Below are 23,751 nucleotides of genomic sequence, written 5' to 3' on the forward strand. Positions count from 1 at the left end.
ATTTTTTTCCCCCCTGGTGTTCTTGCACAACAACAACTACGCGTTAGATCAATGGGAAGCTCCAGCTACAGCAATGGGGCACTAACTCAAAATCACCTTTTGCAGTCTCAGTACAGGTGGGGCTGGGGTGTGGGAAGCTTCCCTCTGGAATGGAAGTGCTTTCCACACTTATTGCCACCTGGAGATTTTATATGTATATGTTTGCCGATGGTGTTCTTGTGCAAGTATACCAGTACACTAGAGCAACTGGAAGATCTACCACATCACTACCTCATGGTCATCAGGCAGGCCTCCTCCTTCCTAGACACCACCTAACTGTTATTAATTCTTAATTTATGAAAGGAAACATTGCTGGGCTGCTCTGATGTCTTGATGTTCATGCCCAAGGACACTGTGGAGGCGTGTGCGATCACCAAGTGGAAGGCAGAGTCAACGCTCCCCAAAGTCGCTCCCATATAAGTCGCCACACCTCCACCTCACACTTTATCTCAGAGAGCTCTCCGTACAGCTCCACAAAAATCCCAGAGTACTGCACAGTAGGGGTGTGAATTGGTCACATTTTGTGTTCTGTTCCAGGCTCAGAACAGAATGCAAAGCATTGGGATAGTCTTGCGGTAGCAAGCATGACTTGTCCCCTTAGCTAAGCAGGGTCTGCCCTGGTTGCATTTGAAAGAGAGACTAGCAGTATGAGCACTGTAAGATATTCCCCTCAGGGGATGGAGCCTCTCTGGGAAGAGCAGAAGGTTTCAAGTTCCCTCCCTGGCATCTCCAAGATAGGGCTGAGAGAGATTCCTGCCTGCAGCCTTGGAGAAGCTGCTGCCAGTCTGTGAAGACAATACTAAGCTAGATGGACCAATGGTCTGACTCAGTATATGGCAGCTTCCTATGTTCCTATGAACAACTCCATTCCGACCTGTAATGTTCCGCCGTTCTGGGTGGCCAGTGAGGGGTCTGAGGGCAGTGCAGGGGTGTGTACAAGAGCTACCTTTTAAAAGTTCTTACTGCCGATACCTGCAAGAAGTAAGTATCGGCAGGTGAGGAGCAGCGCTGTACTAGCAGCCTGCACAGCGGAGGCCTCGCCTATAGCACAGGATGCTGCTGCAGTGCCACTCCTCACCGTTTCTTCCAAGTATCGGCAGGAACAACAACTTTTAAAGGTACCTCTGTTGAAACAACCGGCTTGGCCAGTTGTTCTGACAGAACATCCCAATACTTTGCATTATGTTCTGAGCCTGGAACAGAATGCAAAATGCGTTCGGTTTATTTAAAGGGCATTCTGTTCTGAGCTCGGAAAGTCCTGTTCTGTGTTGGAACGTTCCGCCCTCAGAATGTTCTTTTCTGCGCATCCCTATTGCACACAACCTTTTTCAACACTCCCCCAAGGTGCAACTTTTAAAAAATGCGTACATTACACATTAAGGGACAATTGTCATGAAAAAAATTGAATAAGGCCGCTGGCTGTATGAACAGTACCTTACTGTACTGAAGTTGCTGTAATCCCCCCCCCTCATCTGAACTCCCCCCAAACCTAATTGTAGTGAAGTACCCTGTTTCCCCGAAAGTAAGACCTACCCCGAAAGTAAGACCTAGCAGTAATTTCTGATGTACCACTAATATGCCCTAGTGCATTTTTTGGGGCTAAAATTAATATAAGACACTGTCTTATTTTCGGGGAAACACGGTAGGAGTAAATCACTGTCTGGAAATCTCAGTGTGAAGGAAAGACCTGCTAAATAGATCGAGGGGATGATACACTTTCCTTGAAAGGAAAGGTTCAAGAGGAGGACACCTTTTAGTTTAGCAAATGGATGACCAAAGAGTAACAGAAGGTGAGAAAATGAACAGTGTGCATAAAAGAACAACCACATAAATACACACGGAAAATGGGCCACAAGTGTATTGCAACTGTTGTGTGATATCCCTACAGATAACTTCAGTAATAGTTGCTTCCATATCAAGTTTAGTCTGGGATTGCCATCCTTGGTTCACACTTGTTATTTTTATTTTTTACAGAGAATTCAGATGATGCTGTTGACAGCTATTGCATTCCAACATTTTCCGTGTTGTCCTCCCATCTTTTTCCAGATATGTGGTGATTTATATTATTATTTAAAAAACAATCACAGTGACAAGCTGTCCTATGTAGACTAGTCAAGAGCTGTTGAGGCTTTTCAGGGCTACTGTGCTTAATTAGAAGCTTCCTCTTTGCAGCTTTACTGATTTTTCTCTCGTTTTTTCTTTTCATTTTGAAAATAAAATAGTTTTATTTTATTCCTGAAAAAGGGAAGAAAATGAGTGGAAACTAGTAATTAAAATCTCTCCTGCTGTGGGGAACAGGAACTGACATGTAGTGCAATTAAGAGGTTATTCTTATCATTGTTCCACTGAACAGGAAGTAATAAAAGGAGCAGAAGCTGCAAGGAGGAAGCTACTAATTAATGTTGCAGATGACATTTGTTGTATGGGATTTACTTATGAGTAAGCATTATAGAAGGATCTTGGCCACAGGGATGAGCACTGCTGGATAATACAACACCTATATTAAGTGCCATGTGGAACCACACTTTTAATTCCGCTTATGGGTGATTGTGGGAAAGCAGTGCTCAGCAGCACTAAATGGCCTTAGTGCAAGCAAACTGACAACTTTTCTTTGGATCTAGGAGCAAGGCAAAAAAAACCTGAAACCTGACAATGGACACTTGACAACATTACCAGACAGTGGTGGACACTGTGGATTGGGAGAGAAAATGGGCTTTTCTTTATCCTCTTTACTAGAACAGGGCTGCTTGGAACAAATAAATATTTTATTAAAGAACTCTACCTTTACATATTCTAGTCTAGGTGCCGTAGTTAAATTTCTAGGTGCATGGCTCCTTGGTGCCTGGGATTTGTGGACAGACAGCCTTAATGGGGAATAGGTGTGCTACTGTTGGCCCTTTATTTTTAAAAATCATCTAAATGTGTGTTGTTTCCCACTCAGAAGTCATACAAAAAGAAGTGCACAGCCTCCAAATGAAAACAAAACAAAACCCAACATTTGCAATGAAAGGTTGCTGGGGATGATAACCTTGTTTCTATACGCCAGCTTTTTAAAAAAACATGTATAGAAGTGCCCTCACACAGAAGAGTTGTGTAAAAGAAAGGTCCACAACCTCTCCTATAGCTAAAAAAAACAACTAAGACATTATCCTTACTTATCTCGGAGTAAGTTTGATTAAAACAAATTGGACTTGCTTTGCTTGCCGGAATGTTTTAGTGTGTGCTTATTAAAAACTCTAAAACAAAAGGTTCAGAAAGTAGGCAGTAGCAAGTTAGACATTTCCGGAAACTGGTTTTTATAGATGGCAAAAAGCACTGACCAACAGATTTACCAGATCCCCTCTTGGCATTGTTAGGTATTTTTTCAGAACTGGAGACACTAAAATCTAAAGATTTACTCACCTTTATGTTGATTGCAGCTAGATTGATCATAGCCAAAAACTGGAAAGAGGGAGTATTATCCCTAGAAGAATGGTATAACAAACTCTGGTATATTGCAACAGCCGAAAACCCAACTGATTCCTTAAATATCCGAAAAGGTATAATTCCATCTCAATCTTTTATTACGATTTGGCAGGATCTATTATTATTTTTGAATTATAAAAATTATGATAAGGAGGGGACAACCCAATTCATCTAAGTTTGGAAAGATGTATTTGTTTAAGAATGACCTCAGTGTTGTAGAGTGGTGTGTCTCTAACGTTTTGTAATAATAGTTTTGGGCTTGTTTTTCTTCTTCTTTTCTTTTTAATGATGGTTTTAATAAATGTATTGTAATGGTGTCTGATTTTAAATATAAAATATATTTTTTAAAAAGTAGACAGTAGACTGACTCATTGTCAGTCACATCACAAACCTTTCCACTGCCTGCCTTCATGTGCTTATGCTCCTAACTTAGCAGGAGGGAATGGGAGGAGAGAATATACATCCTGAAGCTGTCTCCCTTTGTTTCTGTGTTTTCCACCGGATGGGTGGTTCATTCCTTCCTTCCTCCCTGAGGCACAGAACCATATCAGCTCAAATCTTTCACAACAATACGGCTGCTGAGGAAAACTATAAGCGTATTTCATTGTGAGGAAATACTGGGGACAAGGAGAGAGGTCATGGGTGCAAACAGAAATGCCCTTTGGAGAGAACTGAGCAAAGACCAACCAAATGTGTTGAAATGAAAGGAATACATCAAAGTATACCATTCTGTGTGGACATTGTGGAGACTCATGTCACTTATTTATTTATTTATTTATTTATGACATTTACTATACCGCCCACTCTGAAGACTCCGGGTGGTGCACAACAACATGCAAACAGGCAACATTAAAAATTACATTCTAAATTAAAAACTAAAGTAACTACCAAAAAACAGAAAAATAAACTACAGGGCAAAAGCCTGGCAAAAAAAGAAAAGTCTTCAATAGCGATTTGAAGATTGGTGAGGAAGGGGCTAGCCGGATCTGTAGGGGGAGACAGTTCCAAAGGAGCGGGGCAGCAACCGAAAAGGCCCTTTCACGGGTCCTAGAGCCCCGAACATCTCAGAAATCAGGGGCCGCCAGAAGGGCCACCTGAGATGATCTAACCGGATGGGATGTAACTGGATGGGAGAGGCGGGTCTATAGGTAGACAGGAGCCAGGCCCCGCAAGGCTTTGAAGGTCAGAACCAGGACCTTTAATTGAACTCAGTAGCGAATAGGCAACCAGTGCAATGACTGCAGGAGAGGTGTTACCCTGTCATACTTTCTGGCACCCATGAGTAGGCGAGTGCTGCATTCTGGACCCGCTGCTTCCCGATCGTCCTCAAAGGTAACCCTAGATAGAGAGTGTTACACTAATCTAAGCGGGAGATAACAAGGACATGGGTCACTGTCATTAATGCTGGCCGATCAAGGTAAGGGAGTAATTGGTGAACCAGATGAAGCTGGGCAAAAGCACTTCTGGCCGCAGCTTCCACCTGCTGCTCAAGCAGGAGGCAAGAGTCCAAAAAGACCCCTAAATCATGAACAAGCTCCTTGGGGGGGAGTGCCACCCCATCTAAAACAAGGTTCACATCCAGTTGTTGGCCGTTACAAGGGCTGAATAAAAGTAATTCAGTCTTCGTGGGATTCAGTCTGAGCTTCTTTTGATTCATCCAGACCTTAATACTTCTCACTTCTCACATAATGGGAACTATCCAATGATGCCAAAACCCATTGTAAGGGGCACCCTAAATGTGAGAAAAGCAGCATTTCCCCCAGCAACAAAATATCAAGATTGAGTGCAAGAAAAAAATATAACAGCTCTGCATCAGAAATGCTACTTTGAGGAAAGGACCATGCTTCCCTTCAGTTGTAACAACTGTGTATTTATTATATGGTGGGGTGGTGGAGGAAGGGAAATGCTAAAAGGTTCTCTTGACTTGCTTCAGCTTTCCTGCCTGCGTGTATAAAGTCGGAAAATAGATGGGACTTGGGGAGGAACAGCGCCCTCTGGTGCCTGGTAAAAACCAAATTTCTGCAGAATCAGTGGCTCTGCAGTCCAGCCTGTCAGCACTTTAAGAATCAGGCAGTCCACACAAACTCTCCCTCTATATGATACTAAATAATGCTCCTGCTTTTCACAGCCACAAGAGTGCTTACCTGGGCCCAGGTGGGGGTGGGGGACTGCTACCAAGCCAATATCCTCCCTCAAACTAAGTTGCTCTCTGCTTTTGTTGTGTGTTTGCACACATGCAATCAGTGAGCAACTCCACTCACTTGCCACCACAGGATACCCCGTTGGAAAAGGGCAATACACCCCTTCTACATTCGGAGTTCTGTGGCAGGATGTTGTTGCTGAGCTCTAGCCTACTGAAAGTGCCTTCCAAAAGGTCCTCTCTTCTACCGAACTGTGGGCTTTGGGAGTCCCTACAACTACAAGGCACATACAAACAATACCAAGTTTGTATTTATTCATATGCACCAGCCCTTTCTCTCTGAGGAGCTCACGGGAATTTTCAGGAGACTATTTCACTTTATCCTCACAACAACCCTGTGAAGTGGGAGTTTTAGAAAGCAACAGTTAACCACAACTGCAAATTGTGCTGTACTATTTTTTAAACACTTCATTCAGGGGCGTAACTACCATTAGGCAAGGGAAGACAGTCGTCTTGGGGCCCCACTGCCTCGAGGGCCCCACCAAGAAGCACGTCACATGACTCCCCACCCGCCCGTGTTGCACCCCCTATGAATTATGTTGAGTCTCTTGGAGATCGGCAGGAGCAGAGAGTAAAAAAACTAGATATTCACCGTATTCATAATGGGGATGTGAGTGTGAGTGCACTATATATTGGGAAGTGTGTTTGTGTGTGTGTATATCAGCAAGGGGCCCATTTGAAAATCTTATCTCTGGGCCCACTCCAACCTTGCTACGCCCCTGAATTCATTCCAGGGCTTTTTACATATGTCTGTGCTGATCCACTCAATCAAGCAAATATTGTTAAGAACAGTTTCTTCTTTCAAGCATTAATTTTAGAGCACACTCACATGCTCTGTTTTCCTGGGATCAGATGTACTTACACAGCAGAGATCAATCTGAATATTGATCCTAATTGTGCCATTGAATTTGAATGGGGCAATTCTGGGACCAACAGAGAGAGCGCAGTCTACACAGTTAAGACAGTAGTGCACTACCTAAGACAGGGCCGGGGTGTGGTGCATCCTCCTAACTCACACCAGGGCCACTTTCAACCTCACTACACCCCTGGCACACCTTAAGTGGTGCAGCGGGGAAATGCTTGACTAACAAGCATAAGGCTGCCGGTTCAAATCCCTGTTGGTACTATATTGGGCAGCAGCGATATAGGAAGATGCTGAAAGGTATAATCTCATACTGCATGGGAGAAGGCAATGGTAAGAGCCAGCGTCGTGTAATGGTTAGAGTGCTGGACTAGGACCGGGGAGACCCGAGTTCAAATCCCCATTCAGCCATGAAACTAGCTGGGTGACTCTGGGCCAGTCACTTCTCTCTCAGCCTAACCTACTTCACAGGGTTGTTGTGAAAGAGAAACTCAAGTATGTAGTACACCGCTCTGGGCTCCTTGGAGGAAGAGCGGGATATAAATGTAATAATAATAATAATAATAATAATAATAATAATAAACAACCCCTCCTGTATTCTATCAAAGACAACTGCAGGGCTCTGTGGGCGCCCGGGGTAGAAATCGAATTGACGGCATACTTTACCTTTACTTACACTCCTGGTACCATTCATTCTACTTAGAACTACTTCCCCCATACCCATGAATACACCTTGACAATTCAGGATTGGTCTAAAGGAGGAGAGCTGGTCTTGTGGTAGCAAGCATGATTCGTCCCTTTTGCTAAGCAGGATCCACCCTGGTTGCATAGGATGGGAGACAACATGTGTGAGCACTGTAAGATATTCTCCTTAGGGGATGGGGCCACTCTGATAAGAGCAGAAGGTTTCAAGTTCCCTCCCTGGCATCTCCAAGATAGGGCTGAGAGAGAGTCCTGCCGGCAACCTTGGAGAAGCCGCTGCCAGTCTGTGAAGACAATACCGAGCTAGATGGACCAATGGTCTGACTCAGTATATGGCAGTTTCCTATGTTTCTAACACTTTATGCGTCTGATGAAGCAGATTCTAGTCCACAAAGGTTTATGCTACATTAAATGTGTAACTGTAAGATGTCCCAAGACTCATGGTTGTTTTTGCTGTGACATACTAACGGAGCTACCCCTTTGGAATTTGTTTCCATGAATGATGTACTTGCAAAACAAATATCCCACAAGACCCAAATTAACTTCTGCCTATAGCATAAGATGCTCTTCAGGGTGGGAGGGGAGGGTCAATACCAAGCTCTTGGAATTTTTAAAGATCTCTCTCTCTCCATTCAATATTTAGAGCAATTCAACACTACATGATTAACACTTAACTAATACAAAACTTTCACTATATACCCTGGCTTAGAAGGGATAATGGCGCAAAGCACAGACAGCATGCACCCTAAAAATAAGGCCACTTCATGTACTCATCCCCCAATGCCTGATTGATTAAGTGCTGTCAAGTCAGTGTCAACTCTTAGCAACCACATAGATAGATTCTCTCCACGATGATCTGTCTTCAGCTTGGCAGATCTTTTAGGTCTCATTTTAGGTCTCAGTGGTGCATTCATTGCTGTCGTAATTGAGTCTATCCACCTTGCAGCTGGTCGTCCTCTTCTTCTCTTTCCTTCAGTTTTCCCCAGCATTACAGACTTCTCAAGGAAGCTGGGTCTTCACATAATGTGTCCAGAGTATGATAGTTTGAGCCTGGTCATTTGTGCTTCGAGTGAAAATTCTGGATTGATTTGTTCTATGATCTATTTGTTTGTTTTCCTGGCTGTCCATGCTATCCTCAAAAGTCTTCTCCAGCACCAAAGTTCAAAAGCGTCAATGCATTTTTTCTATCTTGCTTCTTCAAAGTCTAGCTTTTGCATCCATAGAGTATCACGGTGAAAACCATTTTCTGAATGATTCTAATCTTTGTAGGTATAGACATATCACAGCATCTAAATATTCTTTCCAAAGCCTTCATTGCAGCCCTACCAAGTGCTTGTCTGCAACGTATTTCTTGACTGCTGGATCCTTTACTGTCGATGGTTGATCCTAAAAGGCAGAAGCTATCCATCACTTCAATGTCTTCATTATCAGTTCTGAGGCTGGTTGCTGTACTCATCGTCATTAGTTTAATCTTCTTTACATTTAGTTGTAGTCCCATTTCTTCACTATGCTCCTTGACTTTCATTACTAGAGCTTGTAGATCATCTGCATTCTCAGCTATCAGAGTAGTGTCATCAGCATAGCACAGGTTATTGATGTTTCTTCCTCCAGTTTTAAAACCATGCTCATCTTCTTCCAATCCAGCTTCCCTCAGTATATGTTCAGCATATAAATTGAATAAATAAGGAGAAAGTAGACAGCCGATCAGGATCCTTTGCCGATCAGGATCCAGTCTGTTTCACCATGTTCTGTCTGGACTGTGGCTTCCTGTCCTGTGTATAGGTTTCTCATGAGGACAATGAGATGTTCTGGGATGCCCTTTTTCCTAAGGATATTCCACAAATTGACATGGGTGATGCAATAGAAGGTTTTACTGTAGTCAATGGAGCACATATTTACTTCTTTTTGGTATTCTTTGGGTTCCTCAATTATCCAGCATGCATCAGCAATGATGTCTCTTGTTCCTCGACCTTTTCTGAAACCAGCTTGAACATCCGGCATTTCCCTTTCCACGTAGCGCTCTAATCTGCATTGGATGATCCTAAGCATTACTTTGCTAGCATGTGAAATTAAGGATATTGTGCGATGGTTTACGCAATCTGTTAAGTCTCCTTTCTTTGGTATGAGTATGCAGACTGACCTCTTCCAGTCTGTTGGCCACTGTGTTGTTCTCCAGATTTGCTGGCATAGTTTGGTTAGAGCCTTGACTGATTCTTCTTCTGTTGCTTGCCATATTCCTACAGCTATTCCATCAGTTCCTGTAGCCTTCTTACTTGGTAATGACCAGAGTGCTGATTTAACTTCATCTTCCTGCACTAGAGGTTCTTGCAAACAGAGAATACCTTCTAGAGTATCTTGGATATTGACGTCCCTGCTGTACAGATGTTCAGTATATTCCTTCCATCTCTGTTTGATCTTCTCCGAATCTTCACTATCTGTCCTTCGGCATTCTTTAACTACCAATTCGAGGTTGGAAACTCCTTTCAACTTCAGAGGTCTTTTGAAAAACTTTTTTCTGTGTCTATTTCCATCCTCAAGGCCTTTACAGATGTCATTGTAGTACTGCTCCTTGTCTCTTCTAACAGCTTTCAGAAATTCCCTATCAAGTTCCTTCCTGAGGTCTTTATCTTTCTTGACTTTGGCTTCTCCCCTTTTCTAGGCAATTTCCACTGTCTGTTCTGATATCCATTTTGTTTTCTTCTGTTTCTTGGTCTTTTGCAGTCTTTTTTCGCATTCAGTCTTAACAACATCCCACAGATCCTCTGGTTCCCTATCATGAGGTTCAGAAATCTCTAATAATTTGACAAAATCCATAAACTTTCCTTCCAATAGTCCCATTGTTCCAACACCCTTTCCCACTCTTTCCTAATTCTGCTTGTAACAATATCCTTTCTTTCTGACAGTCCCAAAGATACTGTTCGACCTATAATCCGAGGAGCTATTGCTCCTTTTAACAGCCCAAAGCCACGTTTCTTAGGTCTTCCTCCATCACATCCCTAAAGTCCCACGTGTTGCCTAGTAACAGCCTCCTGTCCCCTACCATAATCTGAAGCGTTCTTTAGAAGACATAACTGCGTAGCAAATACTCGTATACGCTGGTTGTGTAGGCCAGCCCCTCCCCCGGCCCACGCACTTTTAATTGGTTACATGAATAGCAGAGGCCCTGGTCAGGTTGGTAGACAAGCTGTTTGTCCACCTGCAGGTTTGGGCGTGTGTTTGTAGGACGCTTGTGGGTTTTGCTACCTCGATCTCCATTCCAAATTGAACGTTCAGGGCAACCAATCGGATAGGGCTCCACAGAAAACTGGAGACGGAGCAATTCCTTCAATATGCATTACGCTCCTGCGCTACCTTTCGCGGCGGTCAATTGCAAAACAGACTGCGTTTGTGATTCTTGCCTTTTTCTATCTCTTTAGTGAGGAAGACGTGCATATAGAAGTACAAAAAGCTTAGATTGTCAATTCCATTGTCTAATAATGAGACTTCACGGTTCCTTTTGATACTACTTTTGGCCTCCCCACCCTCGTAGAAATGATAGCCGCCCATAGGAAACCATGGAAATATCCAGGATTGTAAACATAGCTGTGCTTGGGCAGCAGAGCCCCACTCATCCCGCCGCCCAACAAAAGACAGCAGCAAACCGACGTTCACGCTCAGGTCTTCTTCCCGGGAAACGTGATTTGTATGTGTTTAAACATAAAAATAATAAACCCTGCCAATGATGAAAATACAAACACAATTCATCGTTATCCTTATATTGCTAGCTGGAGAGTTTGGGTTGAGCGATAGTAACGTACGAACCCTGCAATGTAGTCCACTGTTAATATTCCTCTTAAGGGTTGGGGCTAGCTGCAAGAATAGTGTACGATAACAATCCTGCAGTGTAGGTCCAACGCTATCCATATAGCAAGGGGCATTGACAGAAAGCAGTGTGTGTATAACAACACTAAAGTATTGTCTCTAAAGTATAATCGAGTGTTATCATTCCATCTCCTCTTAGGGTTAGTTCTTTCTTTTTAAGAAAGCTAGAAGTCGGGGAGGGAGATTTTAATCACAAAAACGCTCACAGGACAGGGCGCGGGGACTAATCGGACCTTGCCCAGCGCCAGCGCCACTGTTGTAATCAGCTTGGCCCTACTTCCAAAACGAAACTGTGTGTGCGGGTGGGGGAGACTCCACCCCCAGGATGCAGCAAAGGACAATCTAATTCGACGACCTCCACTTGCCAGCCGATATCCAGAGCTCAACTCCAGACAGAAAAGCTCTGTACCCTATTGATTTGCATGCAGACGAGCTGCGCGTCCGTCTTGGCAGATGAAATGCCAAGACAACCCGGAAGTTGGGAACGATGTGTGAGTTTGTCTTTTTCTAGTTCTATGGACACGCAAGGGATTTGCTCTTCTCGGAACCTTTAGGTGGGGCGAGTGGGGAGTGCTGTGGATATACTTGCAGGACCGACCAGAAGTTGGTGCTTGGAGGCGGAAGTTCCGTCCTGCCCCGGAGGCGATGATGAGTTTCGAGTGGCCCTGGCAGTACTGCTTTCCGCCCTTCTTCACGTGAGTCCCGGGACACCCTCGACCCCAGGGCTCCCTCTCCCCCTCGCTCGACTTTGTGCTTAAAGAGGTAGCGTCCTGCCCCCCGGTATAAGCTGGGTGCGCACGCTAAAGGAGCCCCTCGGAACCCCGGTTTCTACAGGAAGGACCTAAGAAGATGGGCACGGCTTCCTCGGCGTCCATCGCTTCTCTTTTATCTTCCAGTCCGATCGCAAAGTCCACAGTTGCTCCTTAAGCTTAGGATATTTGGCCGCTTGTCCTCCAACCTTCTCAAGATTACAAAAAAAGAAAGAAAGAAAAGAAAAGTCACTGATCCCTCTCTATTGGATGCTTTATTGTGACTGCAAACAACCCGCACAGACGGTGCTGTACGGGCCATTGCAACTGAATGTGTGAATCGGAAAGTTTCTTTGGAGATGGTCACGTTTATCTTTCATTGAACGTGTAAACAAGAGTAAACGAGGGTGGCGGAGCGGGGCGGCGGGCTGGTTTATTTGATCAGATTCTTCTGTGTATGCCCCATCCATGTGTATTTGGGGAGGGGGATGCATTTGTATGGGGAGAGAGATTGTAGAGGACATTTTCAACTTTATTGCTGATGGAGATGAGTTCCTGGGCAGAAAATGATGGAGGCATAGGGACAGGACTTAGTGGAGCATCAAATGTAGAGAGATTTGAGAATTGTTAGAATGCTTCAGTGTAGATCAGGTTGGTGTTGCTCATGCAGATAAATAGTAGAAGAGGAGACCATGAATTAAAAAGAAATAAGGTCAGATCTTCAGAGATTAATCAGCCTGAAAACATGCATGAGGTAATGAAAGGAGGAAGTCAGTCAATGCTAGAGATTAGTGGGACAATAGAATAAACCAGTCAGAATCAAGGCTACGGAGGAATTAAAAGGTAAAAGCTGTAGAGTCTAAGGAGTGAACAGGTGATAAAAAGGCACTCCTGAGAAAGCCACCATGCTTATAAACTGCCAGTAACAGAAGGAGCAAGAGACACAGTGCAGAGAGGAGGAGAGTGCACACAGTGTTAAAAGTGACTGAGTAACGGTTAGAGAGAGGGGAATCCACTGTGGAAAGATTGACATAAGACAGTTCTTAGAATACATAAGATCAAATAGGTGGCCATGGCAGTGAGTAGGGAGTCTGTCCAAGTCACAGGCCAAAGGAGAAAAAGAGGTGGTGATTAGGGAGGGGAGACGGGAAGCAGCTGGGTTAATGAGATTACCAACATGGATGTTGAAGTCCTCAAGGAGCAAAGAAGGTATCGGTGTTTCCTCTAACAGGGATTCCTAGATGTTGTTGACTACAGCTCCCATAATACCCAGGCAAAAGCCATTTTAGCTGGGGATTCTGGGAGTTGTAGTCAACAACATCTAGGAATCCCTGTTAGAGGAAACACTGATAGGAATGTTATCAGAGAGAAGAAAGGCAAGCCAACCATCTAGAACAGATATTGAAAAGTGAAAGGGGGCTGTGGGGACAACATAGTACAGCGACACAGAGATGCCAGAACAAAAAAGAGAGAGAGATTGAGAACAGGCTGCAACACTCAGGGGATGAGGGAGTGGGGAGACAAACAATGAGATTAGAGGGGAGAGGGTGGATGAGTGCCATGATCCAGGAAGCAAAAACAGCAGAGAGACAAGATTAGGAGGTTGGATGTAGAACATAAGCTGCAGAGCAAGGGATGTTATGAGGTGCAGCTCATCCGGCAGAGCTGCAGTGTCCCAAATGGGCATCTGTGCCATTTGGCACCATTCTTCGGCATTAAAGGCATTGACTGGGCTTAAGGAGCAGAGTAGCTGGTTGAAAGCAGTATGTGAAGCACTGCTTCTCACTCAGCCACTTGTCATGTTGACAAATGAGAGATTTCCCCAGAGACCTCTGTGTTGATTCAGCGTCCCTGGGATGAACTTTTTAAATGTGAGAAGAGGAAGCAAATAATGACATTTCATTTCTCTTTATGGTCACTTTCCTACTATTTCAGGGAAGAAGAAAACCAGATCTGTCTCCTTCACCCCGTATGTCAGAATAGGGGTGTATTCCAAAAAACTAGCATACATTGCTATCAGTATTTCATTGTATCAAGGATTATGACCCACCATTTCAATTCATGCAGACCTCTGACCAAAACAATTTGCCAACGTTCTGTGTAGGAAAAGTTTTCCAAGTGTGCTCAACAGTGCAAGAATACGTATTAGCTTCTACCTTCAACTTCATGTTGCTGTGATAATTTAGAAGGGTTTTTTCCAAATGTAACTGCTGCTCAATTTTAGATTCTGCAGACAAGTGGAAATAATGAGATTGGGTCTCAAATGGCCTATTTTCTGGTCATAAATATGCAACCCGGACTCCCGGGGCAGAATGCTCTTTTCTCCCTTTCTTCTCACTGTATTCTGCCTTAATGTCATTTTTTTCTCATTTGGAAATATGCATATAATATTTCTGAAACTGATTGTTGACATCACCTTTGCTAACTGAGCAAAGATGCACTTTTTAAAGTGGTGATTCTCTTATAGTCAGCAGAGAGAGAGCATGCCCAGCTGTCCCTATCCGGCCCCAGCACAGTATCCTTTCAGAGGCTGTTGCTGGTGCCTACCTTATGTTTCTTTTCAAATGTGAGCCCTTTGGGGATAGGGAACTATTTTATTTTATTTTATGTAAACAGTTTTGAGAACTTTCATTGAAAAGTGGTATATAAATATTTGTTGTAGTAGATCTGTCCGTGAGGCAGCAGGAAAGAAGTTGGATAATCTCTTGAGGCCTTCTCTAGTTTTACAGTCAGTGGTGACCACTGCTGGAGATGAGGGTTAAACTGTTTTGTTACAAGGTAGGATTGTTGCCGCTGAGCCCATAAGGTTCTGTTCCTTGATTCTGGATTGAAGCCTTAAATGGCATAATGGGATATCTGTGACAGACTGACTGAGCTGCATCTTTCCCTGTGATTGTGTGTTTAGGTTGCAGCCCAATGTGGACACAAGGCAGAAGCAGCTGACTGCTTGGTGTTCCTTGGTGCTCTCGTATTGCCGTGTCAACAAGCTTTACGTTATGACAGTCCTGGAGGCCCAAGAAAGTCCACTGTTCAATAACCGGAAACTGCAACGTATCCTTCTTGCTCTAGTTTGAGGCTGTCTTACCTGCCTGGCAAGCTGACAAGGGAGTATTGCCGATTCCCTAAGATTATACAGCCAACTGGTATCATGGGAGAACAGTTTAGGCTGGAAGCAGGACATGGTGTAATAACTGCTGGCTGGATGTGCCACTGTCTTGGCCCTTATTGCACATGCAGAATGGGAAGAAGCTGTCAGACTCAGAATAGATCAGTCTTTTAAAACAAATCCTATTTCCAGATCAGCAGCTCTGCCCTTGTCTTAGGCCAGAACAGTATGTTTGTTCCCTTTTAGTCTTTCTAATGTTGCTGAGCAGAAGCCAAGCTCATGCTTCCCCAGCCTTTTTTTTTTTTTTTTGGTCTCTCTTTGAAATATCACCTTTCTGCACAGGAGATGATGATGGCGATGTGGTTATTTGGAGATGTCCTAGAAAGGCCCTGTTAAAAACAGGAGTTCAGATGACAGTTGCCATCAGGCGAGTTGTGGCAGTAGCGGAGGGCCAGAACACATCTCAGTTGTTCATAATACTTCTTGGAGAAAAGTTCTGTGAAGCTGAAACTTAGCTCAGTAAGAAAATATAATGTAACAGTGTTGAATATAATAGTTTATAAACATTTTTTCTGCAATGGACCTACTTCTTTGGTTTTGTCCTATGTTGGTGATAGGTTTTCTTGCCCCAGGCTTCTCTGCATTTTGGGGAAAGGAGAGCTTGCAATATGAATAAAATAAATTGAATAAATGCATAGGAATTCAAACCCTGTAGATCTTGTCTTTCCCAGCATGGGCCTTGATTAGTTTTAATTGTTTTGAGCTATTTATTCTGTAAGTACTTTATTTCCACTTGTGGGATAATATCCCAGATTCTTTTATCTTGAGCTTAATGATGTATACAGTTTGTTAGATTTCTATCTACCCCTTGTCCATCCTGTGCTGGTTCCTTAACTGTGAAACAGGAAAATTCCCTTTGGAATCCATCCTTGTTGTGTTAGAAGAGCTGAGGAAAAAAGGTAGGTTGTGGTTTTTGCTATTTGCGGGGGGGGGTCCCCTTTCATTTAGTCTTCCTCTCACTTTGAAATATCACAGGGACTGCTGTTCAGCATCTCTTACATCTGGTCTAGAAAATAAAAGTACTTACCTTGCAAAAGTAGGTATGAGTCAGCAAATGGAATTTCTGCCCATGACACTGTCTGAACATCTTATTTATCTTAATTGGTGTAAAGAAAGGCACAGATTCACAGTCATCATAGCGATGTAATGGCAACAAAGGTTCTGAGAGCTCAAGTTTACCCCATTTCTGACATGTTGCTCTGTAAAAGACACTGATTTCAACTGTGCTTTTCAGCCAAATATGAAATTGGATATCCAGTAAGCAGAAGCCAATTAGTTTTGTCAGCATTCTGAAATAAAGCAAACACGGTTCCCCCCTCCAGTTTTAAGTTTTTCCTGAGAATCTGTACTCTTCCACAGGTAATATACAAGCCCTATTTCTGGAGAGGGTTTTCTTCTCTCCTGCCACTTATAAACAGCACCACGACCTACCAGTGAAAACAATACATGCTGCTTGTGCCAGCATGTAGGTACATCTGGGCAGAAGATAGTCCAGATTTGAGGGTGTTATGCACCCCTTGATCCTAGACACCTTTAACTGGAGGTAATTCTCATTTATTTCAGTGGGATCTACTTCTAAGAAAAAGCAGCTAGGATTCTGGCCTTGTTTGTATGCCTGAATGCTCCTATAAGAAGAAAGCTAGGCTGTGGTGGAGTGGTGCGGATTCAACTCTATATGTGAAAAAGATTCAGCGAGTGTTGCATATATCTCAGCAAGCTCTGATGTTAAATGTTTTTATACTTCATTCCAGGGAATCTTGAATGGCTTGACAAAAACAAATCCAGCTTCCTGGTCATGTGGCGACGGCCAGAAGAATGGGGCAAGCTCATCTATCAGTGGGTAAGAAAAGACCCAAGCCAGTGTGTACTTTCCTACCTTGGCTAATGAGACATAATTAAATCTGCTCTTGCAAGCCATTGGCCAGGGTCATGGTGGTATGTGGAGGTATCTGCTGTCAGCTAGTCTCTCCCTAGAGTCCGGGATTTCATTATGCAGCATTCATGTGTTTTCTCTCATCTCCACAGCTGTAAGGGCTAGAAACATTGTTCTTTCAGTGGAAACTGCAGTTCTCAGGATACTGATTTCCATGCCCAGTATCAAATTCTGTGCTTCTGCAGTGAACATAAGAGCAGCCCTGCTGGATCAGGCCCAAGGCCCATCTAGTCCAGCATCCTGTCTCGCACACTGGCCCACCAGTTGCCGCTGAAAGCCACAGGCAGGAGTTGAGGGCAAGCCCTCCCTCCTGCTGTTACTCCCCTGCAACTGGTACTCAGAGGCATCCTGCCTTTGAGGCAGGAGGTGACCTTTAGCCCTCCAGCTAGTAGCCGATGACAGACCTCTCCTCCATGAAGTTATCCAAACCCCTCTTAAAGCCATCCAGGTTGTTGGCTGTCACCACATCTTGTGGCAGAAAATTCCACAAGTTGATTATGTGATGTGTTAAAAAGTACCTCCATTTGTTGGTTGTAAATTTCCTGGCAATCAATTTCATGGGATGACCCCTGGTTCTAGTGTTATGGGAGAGGGAGAAGAATTCCTCTCTATCCACTTTCTCCATACCATGCATGATTTTACAGACCTCTATCATGTCTCCCCACCGCCATCTTTTTTTCTAAACTAAAAAGCCCCAGGTGTTGTAGTCTTGCCTCATAAGAAAGGTGCTCTCGGCCCCAGTCATCTTGGTTGCCCTCTTCTGCACGTTTTCCAGTTCTACAATGTGGAAGTGCAAAATACCCACATGGTGCAAAATACCCACATGTGGAAGTACAAAATACCCACATGGCTGAGCATAACAATCAAGCAGCTTCTGCCTACATTGAGTCAATGAATGGCAGTGGAACTTTGAGTTGTACAAAGTTTTCAGAAGGGGGGTCTTTGCTTAAGAAATGCCATATAGTGTTTGCTTCTATTTATTTGCTATCCAGTCTTAAGATTAGGAGTCCTAAATTTGTCTCTTTCCCCTACCTCACCCTTCTCTTCCCAGGTGTCAAAGAATGGACTCACCAACTCTGTTTTTACACTGTATGAGCTGTCTAATGGGGATGACACAGAGAACGAAGGTAGCTATACATTTGCAGGTTTTGCATTGTGGTGCTGTATGCTGGCTGAGAGGTTGGTTGTGAGTCTCCATGGCCTCTGCTTAATCTCATGCCAAATTCAGATTATCCATTTGCCTTTTAGTCTCCTTTCAGAAAATCTTGTCTCTTTGTTGGCTGTGGGAAACTTTCTTGCCATTCTAACCTTCTCGCTGCTTGAAGCTTTTCCAGGTTATTTAAGAGGTGACAAATAAGTACAACAAATAACCAAGAAAGAGGGTTTTTAAAAATCCAGAGCAGCAAGGCATAAAATCAATTCACATGTACAGCAGTGCACGTCTTGTCTGTACCCTGCATTTGCAGGCACCTGTATCCAAGTTCACTTTAAAAGTAAATGCGTGTACAGTCATTCACACAAAAGCATGTACGTGTGTGCTAACATCTGTATGCATATACAGCAGTGTCTGAATAGGACTATATAGTTCATTCCAAGTAAAGCTGCATTTAATTCTTATGTTTCATATTAAATTCATCCATAGAGAACTCAATCATCAGTTTGGTACTCTGCCATAATATAGTAGACTACTAATATCCAGAGCTCGTTAACTTAATGTAACTTGAAATTGGTCTGGCTATGTGTTTAACTAGTTTGGCTATATGGTAGTTGTTCAATGACTACTCATTTTTCATAGGTCAAATTACATTTTAGTATGGATCAATCTGGCAATGAAAAAAATTCACACATTTATAAAGTCTTCTAGTATCTTTAAAAAAAACAACAATTTTATCAAGCAAACTAATGGGTCTTAAAGATGGTGTAGTTATAGCATTTCCTAAATTTTTTCAGTAATAATTCTACAATATTGCTGAGATCTTAACATAAAACCATCACATACAAATGAAATCACCCTTGCAAGTATGACAAAACCAATACTGTATTGTAGAATTTATTAATCTTCAGTTGTGTTGAATGATCTTCAATGTTGACATCTGTCCCACATATCTAAGAGGAGGTTGATTATGAAGTGTTTTGTGACTGTTTGTTTATAATGCTCTTTGGAAACAAAAGGCACAAAAGTCATTCTGGGTTTATCAACCTGGAGGCAGTTATATCTGACAGTCTTCTATATTAGACACAAAAAAAGATGGATGGCACTAAAGTGCAAGAAATAAGAGGATGCAGATCCCTAAAGTTACTTTTTTGAGGTCTAAAAGTCTTCTCTGGGCCTTCCTCGGGGACAATATTTCCTATTTTCATGAAAGCTTTCTGAAGATTAATTTTTAGAGGGTTAGGAATGAGATCTTTTGGAGGAAATGACTTTTACTTTCAGGAATGAAGCATTCTTAAGATGTGTTGGGCTTTCTTCTAATTTCAGGCCTTCAAAAATTATCACTTCTAGTTCCAACTTGAACATTACCTCTCTCGTTGTATATTGCATTCCTGTTCATTTCTGAACGTACCAAAATTGGCAATGTAGTTTCCTTGCCCAGAATGTCATTTTCTTCAAAACTGATTGGTTTGCAAATGTCCTTAGTTGTGTTGCAAACTGACTTACTTTAGCAAGTTCAGCTCTTGGACAACCTTAATCACCAATTTTTAGAAGACTCTTAGTGAAGATTAATGTGACCACTACAAAGGAAAAACCAGGAGATCAGCTTTCAAAGTCTGAGAGAAATTGGCTTTAAAACAGAGAGCCTCCCATTCAGTGGAAGAATTGATAGCTCTGCTTGGTACAACCAGTCTTGTGACTTAACAGGGAAAGAGCAGCCTTGCAAAAGACCTGGCTGGCAGTTGACCCTCTTTTATAGTGAGAATGGGACAGTCACTTCCTGACTTTGCAATGAGAAAAGGCCTAAGCCTTTTTAGCCAGTATGTGTAGCCACTCCCACCCCACTCTGAAACAGCCTGCACATTAAAACCAAACTACAAATCAGGAAGCCCCTGGTTCAAATCTCCTCTGCCATGAGCTCAGTAGGTGACCTTAGCCTCACTCTCACCCCACATCCCCTGCAATAAGGGAATAATACTCTAGAACAGGGTTTCTTAACCTTGGGCTCCCAGATGTTGTTGGACTACAACTCCTATCATCCCCAGACATGGCCTTTGTGGCTGAGGGTGATGGGAGTTGTAGTCCAACAACATCTGGGGGCCCAAGGTTAAGGAACCCTGCTCTAGAAGGTGGTTGTAAGTAGCATTTTCAAAATCGTGTGTGAAAAGCTTTGAGCGTTTGGTATACGACTGCTAAGTTATTATGGTATAGTCCCTATGTTGTGAAAAAGTGAGGCTCCTGGCCAGGGCCGTAGCCACCGTTGGGTGACCAGGTTCAAAGAACCCGGGCCGCCGCTCCTCAGGGCCCGTGCCTTGTGACCCCGACATGCCCCCCGCATCTGATGTCAGACGCGGGGGGTGCTAGTTTAGCTCTCGAGTGGGGCCGCATGGCCCCTTTCGGGAGTTAAATGGCCAGCGCTGCATTTGCAGCACAGCCAGAAGCAGCTCTTTCCTGCCTTAAAAGCAGGGAGAGCCACTTCTGGCTGTGCCGCAAACACACTGCTGCCCCCGATCTAGCTCCTGAATGGCACTGCGTGGCCCTGTTCGGGAGTTGGATGGCCTGGCCTGGATCTGACTCCCAAATGGGCCTGCGTGGCCCCGTTGGGGAGCCAGACCATGCCCCCCCCCATCTGACATCAGATGTAGGGAACGGGGCCGCAGCCAGATAGAGGCCACCCCTGGTCTGGCTCCGCTAGTGCTCCTTGCCTTTATAGTTAGGCGAATGTATATGGTAAAATTGCTTGTACTAATCATGGGGTTCGCTATGAAAGACTTGCTATGCAAGTCACAGAAACCCCATTACCCCAGCTTCAGATAATCCTTCTGGGCTCTGTCTGAGCATTGAATGAGGTCATTCACACGACTAGACCAGCAAGCAGTGGGGAAAGGCCCTAGGTGGGTCCAGGTGTTGGGAGCGTGGACTGTGCTCCTAGACAAGCGACGCTGCATGTGTGCAGCCCTGGAGGCCAGGACAACGCATCCTGGCCTCTGGGAATCCCACAGTGTGACATGTGTGATGGACTGGAGGATTCCCCCAAGAGACGGGCACTCTAGGCACCAGTCTCTGTGTCTGTTGGGGCTAAATGTATCCCCAGTGAAAACAGTACCCAGTAGCCCAGCTTAAGGGAGCATTTGCTCCCTTAACCTCAGGTAACATCTGGGCTCAAAAGCAGGGCTAGACAGTGCAGGCCAGCCAGGATAGGCTCGATCCTGGTGGTTCTCACGCACAGCTAGCCCTAGCCTAGGTTAGGCTGCACATGAGAACAGCCCCACTTGGGTATGTTTTAGCCTTTCTTGGCAGCTTTAAGGACTAGAACCCTGCTTTTTAAAAAAGAAAGAAAAAGTAAGTGAAGACTCTCAAGATGTTGAGTTTTGTACCCAGAACCACATTTGGTGCATGCACAAATATGTATTCCTCTTATGGGTTCTCTGCACAGCTGAGTAACTTCCTCCTGTGTAGCCTGCTGTCCCCATTCAGCTTTTTGTGCTTCCTTTGTGGGGATTTCTCTGTTTGGCTGCTTTCCCCCTTAACTGAGAGGGTTTCATTCTCTTCTAGAATTCCATGGTTTGGAAGAATCCATGCTACTTCGTGCCCTACAGGCTTTGCAGCAGGAACATAAGGCTGAAATCATCACGTTGGATGATGGACGGGGCGTCAAGTTCTTTTAACACAGCTTCTGCTCTGGCTTTCTGGTCTAACTGGACAAGAGCTTTTTCTGGGTTGAGGAGCGTCTCTATGATCTGGTGTCCTTGCATTGAAACAGCAAAATGTTGTTTTGGTGGCTCAGCATCCAACTCTGTTTCTCCTCTCTGCTACTTCTGTCCCTTAGAGGGGTTGTGGTGTTGAAGACCTGAATAGGTTTACGGGGGACCAGAGATTGGCCCCCAAAGTGCAGGGCACACCCCAGACCCTGCTGCTTGCAGTTACAAGCCACACTTTTGGGATCAAAAACACAGTACTCCCTCTCCAGCAGGGCAGGAGGCTTCTCAAACTTGTGCTATGCACAGTAGGATGGGGTGTTGAGGGTTTGGGGCAAAATTAAACCACACGTTATTTACAGTAGTTGTCCTGTGTGTGGTGTATGTGTCTTTCCCCCAGGAGTACTTCCAAGTCTTCTCCAACTTCTGCCCTACACTCCATCTCCTTCTCTAACCCAAAAACAAGACATCTAGTTATGTTGCCACTATTTAACTGTTCTGCCCACTAGAACAAAAAAAAAAAAAAAGTTGCTGGAAAGCATCAGATGGAAATGCACAACATTCCTTAAGCAAATGCATTCCTGAGGCAATCAACTGTTCTGCCTAGGTAGGCATTAAGAAAATAATTTATCAAATCCCTAGATCTGCCAGAGAGGCTCATTGTGGCATCATTGCTTTGAAAGCAGAATTGGTGGACAGATCTGCTTGCCCAGTGAGGAAGAATACTGCAAGATAGTAAATGAGAAATAAGAGGTTCAAAACTCATGCAGATGTAGGGGGAATAGTCTCTTGTGGTGTACAGCAGACAGAAAATTCACAAAGGAAGTTGTACCTCCCTACCAGTAAACGGGTTGCTTGAAAATGGGGTTTGGAGCCTTGAGAAAATTTGCTCTGGTCACCTTAGGTTGACCAAACCTTAAAAGTATGTGGACCTGCTGGGCCAGAGGACTTGAATCCTCCCTTTTCTCTTCTCCCCCAAGTCCCTGGGGACCCAAAACAATCTTGAGCTGACCTGAGATGATTTCATAAGGACTTTACTCCCATTAAAGCAAACAGGACAGCAGCTTGGTGCAAGACTCCTCTGAGGCAAAGTAGCCTTGTTCAGGAGACAACAAGTGATTGCTCTGAACTTTGGCCTTAACCTCTGCATTGCCAGTGGATAGACTGCATCTCTCTATTTTGAGAGGGGGATATCTGTGTATCCCCCTTTTTTACTGGCATACTTGCCTCTATTTTCAGATGTTAGCCCGAAGCCTTTTTTGCAACTTGGGAAAGTGGTTTTTCCTTCTGGTTGCTTATTAGCTTTATTCTCCCCTTTCTTCAACAGCAAACAGACCAGCTGTTGGCTAGATAGCTCTGATCTCTTCTGTCTTCAACAGTGGAGAGGAGAGCTGGTCTTGTGGTAGCAAGCATGACTTGTCCCCTTAGCTAAGCGGGGTCCGCCCTGGTTGCATATGAATGGGAGACTTGATGTGTGAGCACTGTAAGATATTCCCCTCGGGATGGAGCCGCTCTGGGAAGAGCATCTAGGTTCCAAGTTACCTCCCCGGCATCTCCAAGATAGGGCTGAGAGAGATTCCTGCCTGCAACCTTGGAGATGCTGCTGCCAGTCTGTGAAGACAATACTGAGCTAGATAGACCAGAGGTCTGACTCAGTATATGGCAGCTTCCTGTGTTCCTATGTGGAGCAAGTCAATTGCCTACTTGCTGGCAAGAAGGTGAACAAGTTACCTTTTTAATGAAGAACGGAGGTGGTTTGGGGTCTAATTAGCAGTGCTCCCACATAACATGCCAACTAGCATTTAAGATGAAACACATAGACAGTCTTTATGATCTATCTGTGTAGTGCTTCCCTATATGTATTGACTAGTATAGGGAGCAGGAGAATATTTCTATTACCTTGAGGCCTTCATCTAGAGTTGC

The 23,751-nt window shown here is 44.0% G+C and overlaps 1 protein-coding gene across 3 annotated transcripts; it reads left to right on the forward strand.

Annotated features, from left to right (window-relative positions):
- Positions 1 to 11,567: 11,567 nt before the first annotated feature.
- VPS25 (vacuolar protein sorting 25 homolog) lies at positions 11,568 to 22,192 on the forward strand. 3 transcript variants are annotated; one of them, XM_053265436.1, is made up of 6 exons: positions 11,568 to 11,620; positions 14,784 to 14,929; positions 15,890 to 15,943; positions 16,796 to 16,884; positions 18,029 to 18,104; positions 21,686 to 22,192. In XM_053265436.1, exons 1-6 carry the CDS (start codon positions 11,583 to 11,585, stop codon positions 21,796 to 21,798), a joined length of 516 nt encoding a protein of 171 aa, XP_053121411.1. In that variant the 5' UTR covers positions 11,568 to 11,582; the 3' UTR covers positions 21,799 to 22,192. The 3 variants fall into 3 exon arrangements, with proteins under 3 accessions (XP_053121411.1, XP_053121409.1, XP_053121408.1); XM_053265434.1 differs by lacking the exon at positions 11,568 to 11,620 and adding an exon at positions 11,669 to 11,824; XM_053265433.1 differs by lacking the exon at positions 11,568 to 11,620 and adding an exon at positions 11,901 to 12,265.
- Positions 22,193 to 23,751: the final 1,559 nt, after the last annotated feature.

This window comes from Hemicordylus capensis, chromosome 6 (genome assembly GCF_027244095.1).
Source record: "Hemicordylus capensis ecotype Gifberg chromosome 6, rHemCap1.1.pri, whole genome shotgun sequence".
In the NCBI taxonomy this organism is placed as follows: Eukaryota; Metazoa; Chordata; class Lepidosauria; order Squamata; family Cordylidae; genus Hemicordylus; species Hemicordylus capensis.

Excerpts from the sequence above, each read along its gene's own strand:
- VPS25 (XM_053265433.1), top strand. The coding sequence starts at position 12,210 with ATGTGTGAATCGGAAAGTTTCTTTGGAGATGGTCACGTTTATCTTTCA. Across the intron at positions 12,266-14,783 it reads GTTTATCTTTCATTGAACGT|GTTGCAGCCCAATGTGGACA; the intron begins GTAAACAAGAGT and ends TTGTGTGTTTAG. Across the intron at positions 16,885-18,028 it reads GCAAGCTCATCTATCAGTGG|GTGTCAAAGAATGGACTCAC; the intron begins GTAAGAAAAGAC and ends TTCTCTTCCCAG.